Genomic DNA, 12498 nt, shown 5'->3' on the forward strand with positions numbered 1-12498 from the left:
AAATGTTTGAAAGCTTCTGTGTTTATGTGAAAACAAGTGTAGGTCAAATATTGATTGGCCTGGGCTAAATAGACCAAGTGCTAATGATAGGCCATGCAATATGCTGCTTACATAAGTTAATGTTTCATAGTTCTTATGTAGTGGTCTTTGTAAATGAATCCTTATAACATCAGCTTGCTATGTGGCTAGAGGTGAAATCTGTCAGTTGGGAATTTTTCTTAAAAATGAGAAACTTCACATAAGATGAGGCCTATATTAGTTTAGAAGTTATCAATACAAGCTTCAGCGACAGTAGCTCAGTTGGTAGAGTGTGTCATTGGTTGAGCGGTCAGATCCACTGATCCATAGGTTGGCGGTGCGATTTTAGCAAGACACTTAACCCAACTCGCCCTCAGTGTCTGCGTACACTGGTGTATGAATGGGTGAGTGGTTCCTTGTTGTAAAGCGCTTTGAGCATGTGACCATTAACCATTCAGCACCAAAACATGTCATGTTTAACTTTTCATATATATATATATATATATATATATATATATATATATATATATATATATATATATATATATTACGTTTTTATTGTATTTTTTATTTTATTAAGACTTTTATTTTTCAAGCGTGGCCCGGTATATCCTCTTTGCTCATCTCTCACTTGACGCACGTGCGCTAAAACCCAGCGCGCGGCTGCGATTGGCTCGTGAGGAGGCAAGTCTGGAATAAAACAGCTGATCTGAGTTCAGCCTTTTCCATTTCAACCAGAGATAAAGAAATAACATTATCACAATGTTAACCGACCTTAGATCAGGACTGAGCCGGAAATGGAGAATCAACAATGACACACATTTTAGAAAATGTCAAATTTACAATAAAAATACAAAAAAAAATTGAACAAATGAAAGGAATAGGATGAGAATGATGGGGCAGGGTTTAATTAAAATAAAGCTAAAAATATTTGAGGAATGCTGACGCTCAAAATGGGAATGATAAATAAATTAATAATTGGAGAGAGAGAGAGCGAGAGAGAGAGAGAGAGAGAGAGAGAGAGAGAGAGAGAGAGAGAGAGAGAGAGAGAGAGAGAGAGAGAGAGGCCATCTTTTTCCTGTTCGCGTTGGAGGAAGTGATGGTGGAGCTTTTTAATTATTAATTTATTTTATTCCTTCATCCGTGGGCTATGCAGAGTCAGCAAATCAATATGGGGGGAGTGTATAAAAAATAAATTTAAATACCAAAAAACGTAAAATAGTAATTGTTTTGTTACAACATTGGTTTTGTCTTTTATTATTATTAATGTTATTTACAGGTTTACACCAGTATAAAACCTGCATAAGGTTAAAATGACTCATATTGAGTAATAGTGGGATGACATCATCAAGATTTCATGTGGGCAAGCAATGTTTTGAACCTCACACATGACACATTTTGCACATAACCATAATCATTCGTGTATTTTTCTGAGTTACCATCTTTAACTTTTGATTCATTACATTTTTGCATATAGCACAGAAAATGTTTGATTACCCAGAAGATATGCACCCAAATATACTTCTGAGTTTCAGATTACATGTGTGGTAATGGCTGGTGGACTCAGGATTAAAAAAATTAACAAGGTTTATTGCAAAAAAATAAAATAAAAATGCAAGAACTGGGTGTGAGAGCTGGGTCACAGGCTGTGGTGATCTGTAGGTCCAAAAACAGGATCATGGAGGATACACTGGAGGACTGAAGATACTTGGAATATAACCTGACGATCTGGCCCGGTGTGGAGAAATGAGCAGGGTCTTTTCACTCCAGAGGTTGTAGCTTGATTGCTGATCGGCTGCAGGTGTCTAGTGGGTGGTGTCAGATTCTGTGCCCAGCTCCAGGCCCAGACACAGAAGGGAAGGGGGGAGACAGCACGGAAAAACATGGAAAAACAGGAATCCTGACAACATGACAACATTCTATAGGCCAATAATATTTAATACAGATGGGGATAAAGCTCTAGGTTGGATCTAGTCACCAATCAAAATGATCAGGTTCAACATTTGTCAATTTTCCTTTTAAATATCTGTCATGAAAGTACAGTGTAATCAAAACTGGCTCTTACCCATATGACATCGTTACATCCTAGAATTTAAAATCCACTAAAAAATAAAAGTAAAAGGAATGAGAAAACTAGGTTTATTTTGCAATTTATTTCATTTTAAATAATATACAATAGAGTAAGAAAAGTCCATAATTGCTGCTTTCGTGGTCCCAGAAATACATAAATTAGGTTTCGTGTAGGATTTTATTCTAATTTATTTCAACATAACACAAAACATTTCAGTAGCATTTCAATAGATGTTCCCAGATTAAAGGTCACTTCATTTTGGGGTATTGTGTTGCCAGATTACATCATGCAGAGATTTCAAGCGAGCAAGCAATATTTTCTTTTTGACTCATACTTTATTATGTCACTGTTGTTATAGATGAGATTATGTCAGTTTTGTGGATCAGAAAGTGTGAGAAAATGTTAAACTAATCTGAACTGAAAGCATCACAGTTACTTTTATTTTCAATTTCTTTTATCGAGGCCAAAGTGAAAAAAGTGTGGTCACATGTATATGATTCAAATAATACAGAATATAGTAAATAGTTTTAGTTAATGCTGTTATATTTCTCGTTCAATGCAGGCTGATCCAAAAAAATGAAACTCAAAATTCACAAAAACAAGGGCATTAAAATCTAATACAGAAAAGTGGAAAATGTGAGCGATGAGTAACAAAGCAACTTCTTGGGACTTTACTTTGACTTGAAAAACCTGTTCTGTCTCTCATAGATAGTGATAGATGTTTTGCCTTCTATTTCCTGGTTAACTGTAAATGTCTGTATCAAGCACAAAACAGGAAACAGAACAAACATGTTTTTAATGGTTTCTTCATCCAAAACCATACTTCTACTGACTTTTGTGATTGTATCATAGAAGTGAACTGAGGAAGTGTAACATCACCCATAGCATTTGACTACAGCCAAATGAATCCAATCTTTGTTCAGCTGAAGTTGTTTTGAATGTACTGTATCAATAAACCTGAATTGAATGAGTAAGCATACCCTCATCAGACCTCACAATACCCCGTTTTACCCTTTAACATCATCAGGTGGTAATCAATGAATTGCTTTCCTTTTCTCTATCCTCTCCTCCTATTGGTCAACCTCTTGTCTTGCACTGGTTGAGTAACAGATGGATTTAACCAGTGAAAGTAAAGCTGCAGAATGGTCCATACTTTAACCTGCTTTGTGAGGATGATGAGTTCTCCCTGGAACAAAAAAAATAAAAATAAAAAATAAATAAATAAATAAATAAATAAATAAATAAATAAATAAATAAATAAATAAATAAATAAATAAATAAATAAATAAATAAATAAATAAATAAATAAATAAATAAATAAATAAATAAAGTGAATGAATAATACACAATGCTGTAAAGCTTATGAAGCCCATGAATAGAAAATAAGGCAACACTATTACAATTAAACTGTTATTGGGTTAAAATAGCTTATTAACCAGTTGTGTCTGGGTAAAAAAAAGTTGTATGTGATGTATTGTACCATGTTGGAATTTATACACAGGAGCTGGTTTGGTGGAGGTTGACAGTGGAATTCTTGAGCCATGACGACTGCAAAAAACAGAAATTGTTAGGTCTTTGGTTTCTTTTAAGACAAATTATTATTATAGGTATATATGTATGTAGCCTTAGCTGATAAGACAATCAACAACTTATAAGCATAATTATGAAACACCAATGTTGTAAAAGGCACTGGTTATTTTTAATAATTAACATTACACATGTAAATGAACCTTATTTTGGGACCCAGGTCTACACTAAATCAAATGATGTAAAATACAACAAAAGCAAATGATAAAACCTCTTCTAATGCTAGTCACATATAAATGGTAATTGCTGTGTTTCAGTAATGACATCACAACATTCTGTAGGCCAAGATGATTTAATACAGATGTGGCAGCTAAAATGAATTAGCAGATTTTTATTGTAATGAAAAAAGGTAATGGTCAAAAATGGAAATAATGAGATTCAAAGTTTAATTTAGTTCTGAGGATGGTGTTATAAACAGCAGATAACTCCTCTCTTCGGACAGATATAAGGCAGTGTCCAAAAGCAATCTGACCAGAACTGAAGGGCCGCTTGGAGCAGTGAAACGTCTTTCTTTTATTATGGCAAATTGATGTAATTAACAGGAAAAACTGGCTCCCGTTTCTAGAATCTGACAACCACCAATTTGTGGAGAACCAGGTTTTATTATGGTTCCTGTTACTGGAAAAAACAAGCTAAAAATAGACATCACACTCTTATCAGGATTCATATATGTTGTGCATGTGGTAGAACAGGTTTACCTGTGGCTGAAGGTTATTAGTTCGTTCATCGACTCAATCTTTCTTGGTGCATTAAAATATTGGACAGTAGGATGTCGAGGGGCAGGGCGGTTGTGTACTGGATCACTAAAGCTGTAAAAGCAGAAAAAGTGAAAGTTTTAGTTACATTACATGTTTTTCTCAAAGTCTATGTAGTAACAGAATATCACTTGCACCATTTTAATTCACAGCCCTGGATTATCTGCTGCATTTTGTTAAAGTCTAGAGACTGAATGACTTTTTTACACAAAATACTAGCTAACAGAAGATTTGGCCTTCCAAGCCAGTTCTGAACCAGGTCTATTACAGACTTGAATCTAGGTCTAAATCATTGGGCAAATCAAAATAGGCAACAATTAGACTATACATAAAGCAAACACTAGTTGTACATGTACTACAGTTTAAGAACCACTAGACATACTACCAGTACTATTAAGATACAATAAGAGAACCTTTATTTGTACCATAATGGGAATATTCCACTGTTGCAATGCAAAGCACAATACAATAAAGAGAAATAATAACTATTATAGACTTAATTTAAAACATTTAACTAGAATATCCTTTAGTTAAAATACAAAATACATCAACTTACTACTTTTACTCCTACTATACCATTATCACCGTAAAAGGGGAGTTAGGAAAGTACAGTGAAAAAAGAAAGAAAATTAAATAAATAAATAAAAAATCCATAGACTTACTCAGTCTTTTTGTCTCTCATTTTTGTCTGGATAACAAGTGGATAAAGGTAGAATGAAAGTATGGCTCACATACTAGCAAGTGTGTGTGTGTGTGGGGTGTGTGTGTGGGGTGTGTGTGTGTGGGTGGGGGGGACCTTAAGAGGACCTGCCCCCTGCCACTCCTGGCTGCTGGGTTCTGCCAGTGAAGTGTGAGTGTCTCGGTCTCTCTGTAGCTTTTGTAACTTTAACTTTGTAAATTGAGACACTTATAATCCTCGATTCAGTTCTGAGACTGCTTTGTTTTGAGTTATTGTAATTTCTGTACTTTAGTTTTGTTGGCTGTATTACTTTTAGTTCTAAATTTATCTACTCTGCCTTGGCCTCTTTTTTTTTACAGTAAGATTTCTTTTAAACAAATTTAGTTTTACAATTTTCCCTCTTCTGACAGGATATACCATAACCAGGTGATGTCCCAACTCCAGAAAGTTACAGTGTGGCTTTAACTATATTACTCTATTGCATTGCTTTATGTTGCTTTATTTTTGGCAAAAAATGTACATATGCTTATCTTTGTCACTAATATACTTTGTGTGTTCTAATGTTATTTCTACATCAAAAACTTTTGGGGTGTTTATTTCTTTTGTGTGTATTTGAGAAACCCTCATACTCAGAATTGTGTATTATTATTGAATCCTTTATTGATCACCACACATGGAATTGCACAATACACACAACAGGTCATAAAAAGGTTACATCAGGAATTGGTTGAGAGTCTGAATGGGAAAGAAAAGATGTTTATGAATCTAACAGACTTGGATATGATGGACATGTAGCGCCTCCCGGTGGGCATAAGTGTGGACAGGTGTGGGTTGATTCTTCTTGATCACTGTGTCTATAGAAGGAAGCGTATGGCCTATGACTTTAGATGATTTATTTACAATAAGCTGGAATTTGAGGATGTGGATGGCCACGCCTATCCAGATCCCAAAACACAGTTTCACCTCATAAGGTTCAGGTTTATGTTTTTAAAGTCTACATTTTATGATAAAACTAGCAGCATTTATTGTATTTAATCTCATTTACACTGTTTCAATTGTGGTGGCCCGTGCTCTGAAATCTGGTAATTTCATTTTCTATACATATAGCCTACAATATTGCAGAATTACAGCTGAATTTTGCAACTTCATGTTCTTTTCCTAGAACAAAAAATAGGAGGTTTGAGTGAATAAATAATGCAAACGTATTTATTGTCATCTATATTTGTGAAGAAGCAAATCAATGATTCCGACCAGACAAAAAATATGCAAAAATAAAATTATATTAATTTAAAACAGCCTAAAATTAAAGGTGCACTATGTAACTCTTCTGGTGGAGGGTTAACCTCCTGCTTGTCTCCATGGAGTTGTTTCTTTGCCTGCATGTTACACATATGGCATCAAACTTATTGTTCTACAGCTGTTTTATTGCAAAACAATCTATTGAAAAACGTGCATTCTTACTGTAAGTCACTTCTCCACAGATCTGACCTGTAGCATGGTCTAGTGGTGTCACTTCCTCCTCTCCATGGAGATAGATAAGTTTAAAGCCATTTTGAGAAGACAGGGGCAAAACAATAACATCTCCATAGAGACAACTAGGTGGCAATATCAGAAAAGTTACCTATAGTGCACCGTCAAGGGATCATTTGTGCAAGAAATCAGTCAAAATTAGAAAAAAACGACACCTAGTCTTTGTTATACTTAATTGGGGGTATGTAGCTAATAATTATTATAGAATATGAAGAAATCAAAGTACTCTGTCCAATTCCTCTAATTAAAAAATAATAATTTTGTGTTTCACTTACTGAGCCCTGAACATTCCTGCTATGATGAGGAGTCCAGACAAAAGTCTAGAGTTGATAGGATTTTTCTGCCTCAGACTTGCTTCACTGTTCCTGTAAAGGAAATACTGATTAAGCATCAGTCACTGAAGCAGACAAGGTGGGGGTCTGTTGTCCTGGGTCCTGTGGGCTTAGGACACTATTACTGATTTATATTAGAGGAGAACCTATTTGAGGCTTCTTGGCTTCTAGGCTTCCTCTCTGTTGCTGGGCCTGGAGTCAGTTGCTGTACAGAAATTACAAAAGGTAAAACACATATTACGTGTTGCTGGTTGACTACTGTCCTTTCCTTGGACACTTTACAGAATCATCGCAGACCTAGAAGATCATCCTACAAGAGCCAAAACAGAATTAAACTAAGTCTAACCCAGGACTACACAATGTCTACAGTGAAACTCCACATCCCTGCAGCACCAAACCAGGACTAAAAGTCAGAAAGGTCTAAGGCACATCTGATACTGGCAACTACTTAGCAAGAACACAAAATCTGCCATATTGGACATGATTTGCACAGACACCTAAGAATTTTTCAAACTTATTCATTTTTCTTTATTCCTGTCTCTGTAAGTAATTCTGAGTGAAACTAATAATTGAATAAAATATTAAGTAGGTTATGTAGATTTAATTCTTTACAATTGTAACTCCACTCACAGAAAACATGATTAAACAAATATTTGAGATCTCTTCTTCACTTTAAAAGGAGCCCTATGTTTTGGTGAAAACCACACCAACTTGACTTATGGTTTATATATGAGGACTGAACCAAGGACCCTCTTGCTGAGTGCTAGAGCACTGTGCCACCCTCTCTTGTTCTTTGTATGTATCTTTCGTATGCATTACTTTTCAAGTATTTTAAATGCAGTTTACTTGTTTTGTTTACAGGAGTTTAAATAAATCACAATTACGTATTTAAAGTGGCATCTTCTCTTAAAGCAAAATAAAAACCTAATGTCCTTTGTCCTGAATGACCTCTACACCTCCTCCCAATCCTGAATTTACTTTAAATGCGGGCGAGCAGGTCAAAGAAAAACCGCGATCAAGCTAGCAATGCTAACAGTGTTTATGTTTACATTTGGGAACACCTTCGCAGTAAGACTTTATTTATAGAATAGTTTATATCAAAGTAGCCCCTTTCTAGAAATATTTCAGAAGTACATCATAAAAAATCACCATACATATTTTTTGGGGGTAAAGAAACATCTCACAGAGTCTATACAAGTGATAATATTACAGATAAAATTGTCTGGGTGCTTTTATTTTGGTAGAAATTTTTTAGGAAGTTATGTTTCTATCTACATCCGGTTTCCTCTCTCCTGTGTCCTGCCCATGGATCTCGGTCCTGCCATTCATACAAAGCTAGCTACACTCGGGTTTATGGGCATTTGAGCTCGTTTATCAGTAGTATTATTTTTTAAAACAAGATGGCATTGCTAACACCACTATTTGCGTTTCTTTACCACTTGCCACAGGTTTATAAATGGCTACTAAAACCGTATTACATAGCATCCTTGTTCATGTCAATAGCATTTTTAGCTATACGCAAGACCCCTGGCATCTGCGACCATTTGTCTACACAACGAGAGGATGGCAACCCCTGTGACTTCGACTGGGTTTGTACAATGAACTAATCTATGTTTTTATAGAGTAGAATAGTGTATTAATGACGTCCCTGATGAAAGATAACATTCATGTTCTGTGGTGCATTTACAACAAAATATTAGTGACAATGCACTAATATGCAATGCAACACAATGCATTATTCCGCGATATTTCTCAGCTATACAAACTTTCTTAACAATAAAAATTGTAATTTGTAATTGTCTGACCCACATCTTTATTAAACAAAACCATAGATTAATGGGGCACAATCATTTAACACAGTGTATAAATAATATGCTATTATTATATCATTTTTTGTTTTGTGTTTCAGAGGGAGGTTGAAATCCTGATGTTCCTTAGTGCAATTGTCATGATGAAGAATCGTCGAGCAAGTGAGTAATGACATATGACATCTTTTTGTACCAAGAACCACTTCAGAAAACAAATACTGTTCAAATACCACTTTAAACTGGGTACAAAAACTCACAATTAAGTGACAAGTAATTAGGGTGTTGCCAAGACTTTACCAGAAAAATTGCAAAACTAATCCGGGTGTAAACTAGGAAAATTTCACGACTAAATCAGGGCACACACAAGGACAAAACATGTTCTAAGTCAGGACTAAACCTCACCTAAACCCTGACTATACCAGCCAAATAACTGCAACCACCAGAGGTAATCGGCATAACATCGATGATACTGAGAGCCCCTTCAATATCCACTGCTCTGTTTCTTTATCATGTGTAACTTATAGACTCAAATACTAACTTGTGTCTTGTGTTGAACCAGTCACGGTGGAGCAGCACGTTGGGAACATCATCCTCTTCAGTAAAGTGGCTAACGTCATCCTGTTCTTTAGACTGGACATCCGGATGGGCCTTCTATACCTCACTCTCTGCTTAGGTCAGTATTCTACCTGGAGCATTCTAAGTTAGAGTGAGACTAGCGATGATTGAAATGACAGTATAAAATCAAAAACATGGTATGGCCCTGTGACAATGTGAATCATTTAGGTCCTGACTTGCCCGATTTAGGACCCAGTTTGATTTTACTTCCTGTATAATTTATCACCAGCCTTCTGTGCATTAAAAAACAATTATCTGAGCTATTGCATCACATTTCACAAATGATGATAACACAGTTTTGACTAATATCTAAACTAGAAGTACAATGCTCTGATCTTTTGTATACCTAGAGTCTCAAGGTCACTTTATTCTAGATAGGATACAGCTGAGGCGAGATGCTCTTACAACTTTCATCTTGTGGCGCACAGTCTCTTTGCTGGTATATGCTGCTGAAGCTGTTGTGCTCAGAGATTTAAAACATGTTCAAAAAATGTTTAAGGCTGAAAATTCCTGTAGTGTTTGGCGGGCTTTGGGAGATCATGGGCTTTAGGTGATTCTGCTTGTCTGTTAAAATCTAATTTGTTCCTCCAGTTTGAACTCTTAACATGCTTTTACATGTTTTACATCTTTGACTGTAAATCTCTTGATTATAAAGCCCAATTTGATCATTGACAATTCAAAACCTTTGTGTATTATATATATATATTATATATGTATGATATATATTAAAGTGTGATTCATGATAACACTACTCCCTACTTCCAATGACCCATAAATCATAACTGTATATAAGAAAAGCACAGGATATATTGCACCTGGACAATCCTTGACACAAATTTTTCTAGTGTTAGCAATCCAACTGATTTGCTTTTTACATTTATTACACTATCTCCTGTACATCTTTGATTAAACAATATACATGATAATAGTGTTTTTTCACGTTTTAAATGTAAGAGTTGTGAAAAGCTCTACTTGTTCTGTTTCAGTGTTCTTGATGACCTGTAAACCTCCTCTTTACATGGGTCCAGAGTACATCAAGTACTTCAGTGACAAAACTATCGATGTATGTGAACAAAAGATACATTTCATGTTTTTGTAAAGTAAGACAAATGTGAATAATTTTCTATATGCGTTTAGGACGAGTTGGAGAAAGATGGTCGCGTCACTTGGATTGTGGAGTTTTTTGCTAATTGGTCTCCGGAGTGCCAGTCCTTTGCTTCAGTGTACGCAGATCTGTCCCTCAAGTATGTATAAATTTTATATTTGATTTATTCATTCGATTGGCTCAGTGCATTTTAATAAATATCTGTAGGTGTTACAGTGTACATATGCCCGATTATAGCAATTTCCATTCGTCATCCCTTGGCAGGCAACATGGACAAGACAATTACAAAACATTACAAAAAAAGCCACTATAGAACAGTAAAATATGTTTGTGTAATCCCTCAGTCGTCCAGGGCTGATCCATAGTAAAAGCCAAAAGTAAAATCTGTCAACTGGACAAAAAATTGTAGGAGTGAAGACGTTTCACTGCTCATCCAAGCCGCTTCTTCAGTTCTGGTTAGATTACTGGTGGACATCTATCTGAAGGTATAGTAGCATATTCATATGCTAAGTATGACTCAGGCACAGTGCACACTTAGTGTAGCTCAATAGACCTAGCCTACAAATAGAAACTGTAAACAATAGCTGTTTTCAGTTTGCTTCAGATAGATACAAGGCAGTGTCCACCAGTAATCTGACCAGAACTGAAGAAGTGGTTTGGATGAGCAGCGAAACACATTTACTCCAACTACAACTTTTTATCCAGTTGACAGATTTTACTTTTGGCTTTTACTATGAAACAGTAAAATATATCAGCTTTGGCACATAGTCATTTTTGTCTCGTTAGAAAACCAAGACGAACAAAATAGTGGTAATGCAAAAATATGTTATGCTTGTAGTATTGCCTTAAACAGAGAAGTACCGGTAACTATATTTAATCTGCATTATTAGTAGAGGCAACAAATTACATTTATACTCCATAAATTGTATCCCTTTACTTCCATAGTCTTAGATTCCCTTCTTCTTAACATTTTTGTTTTGTTGAACTAATAAAACAGCGATGCTTAATCTCACAAAAATAGTACCTCTTGAATTTTGCATTGTGAGTTCCATAGTTGAATACAGTTGTTGTTTTTTAGGTATAACTGTGCTGGACTCAAGTTTGGAAAAGTAGACATAGGGCGATATGGAGAAGTGTCTAAAAGGTATGATTATGCAACAACATACATGGGATTTTTGAAGAGAATGAGATATTTTTATTAATTTCAATATTTTTACAGATACAAAGTGTCCACATCCCCTCTGTCCAAGCAGCTACCCTCTCTGGTGATTTTTCAGGGAGGAAAGGAAATTATGCGGCGCCCCCAAGTGGACAAGAAGGGACGAGCAGTGTCATGGTCCTTCACTGAGGTATACATTTCTTTACTGAATAATTAACATTTAATTTATAATACCATGAAATCATACAAGGCCTGACATAAACAAAGCCATTTAAAAGTCATTCAGGAAAGGTAAATGTATTCTTGCCAGTACTGGTAGTGTCTAGTTTTGATACTGGTTTTAAGTAGTCAGGGTCTAGATATTGATTTCTGCAAAGTGCTGTAAATGATTTTATTTCTTCCTCTTTTGGCTCTTATTTATTTAGTATGCTATATATTAAGTATTTGTGCTTAAATTTTGTAATAAATATAATATTTTTTTAATTATATTTCTATTCAAACACAAGTTAATTTACGATCCACTATTGTTATACCTTATTATTTGTTGGGGGTTGGCGCCAAACATTTACCATATTAATCATGGGGCTTAAATTCCTTCAAACTGATAACAGTCAGAATAATGGAACCACTTTCTGAATCCACTTTGAAAAAATACTTACATTTTTGTTCATTTATACTAGCAGTGAAGACATTGAAATGTGTAATTACTGAGCCTGTTCACATGAAAACAAAACTAGTAGAGATGTTAACCATAAACCAAGACAACAAATCTGCAAAAACTGCAAATTCCACCATTTAAATTTTAATTATTTGGATTCATTTGCTTCTTTTACACAAAT

General features: G+C 35.2%; 1 protein-coding gene across 2 annotated transcripts in view; it reads left to right on the forward strand.

Moving 5' to 3' along the window:
• The first annotated feature begins 8268 nt into the window (after window positions 1-8268).
• Window positions 8269-12498, forward strand: part of tmx2b (thioredoxin-related transmembrane protein 2b) — a 157917-nt gene continuing 153687 nt past the window's right edge. Inside the window, exons 1-7 of one of the 2 annotated variants that reach the window (XM_033974152.2) lie at window positions 8269-8561; window positions 8882-8942; window positions 9340-9453; window positions 10382-10458; window positions 10533-10639; window positions 11579-11644; window positions 11720-11849. In XM_033974152.2, the coding sequence (XP_033830043.1) occupies window positions 8373-8561; window positions 8882-8942; window positions 9340-9453; window positions 10382-10458; window positions 10533-10639; window positions 11579-11644; window positions 11720-11849 (744 nt within the window). In that variant the 5' untranslated portion in view covers window positions 8269-8372. The remainder of the gene's footprint in view (window positions 8562-8881; window positions 8943-9339; window positions 9454-10381; window positions 10459-10532; window positions 10640-11578; window positions 11645-11719; window positions 11850-12498) is intronic. The other variant, XR_008649137.1, reaches the window with a different exon arrangement.

Source organism: Periophthalmus magnuspinnatus, chromosome 1 (genome assembly GCF_009829125.3).
Source record: "Periophthalmus magnuspinnatus isolate fPerMag1 chromosome 1, fPerMag1.2.pri, whole genome shotgun sequence".
In the NCBI taxonomy this organism is placed as follows: domain Eukaryota; kingdom Metazoa; phylum Chordata; class Actinopteri; order Gobiiformes; family Gobiidae; genus Periophthalmus; species Periophthalmus magnuspinnatus.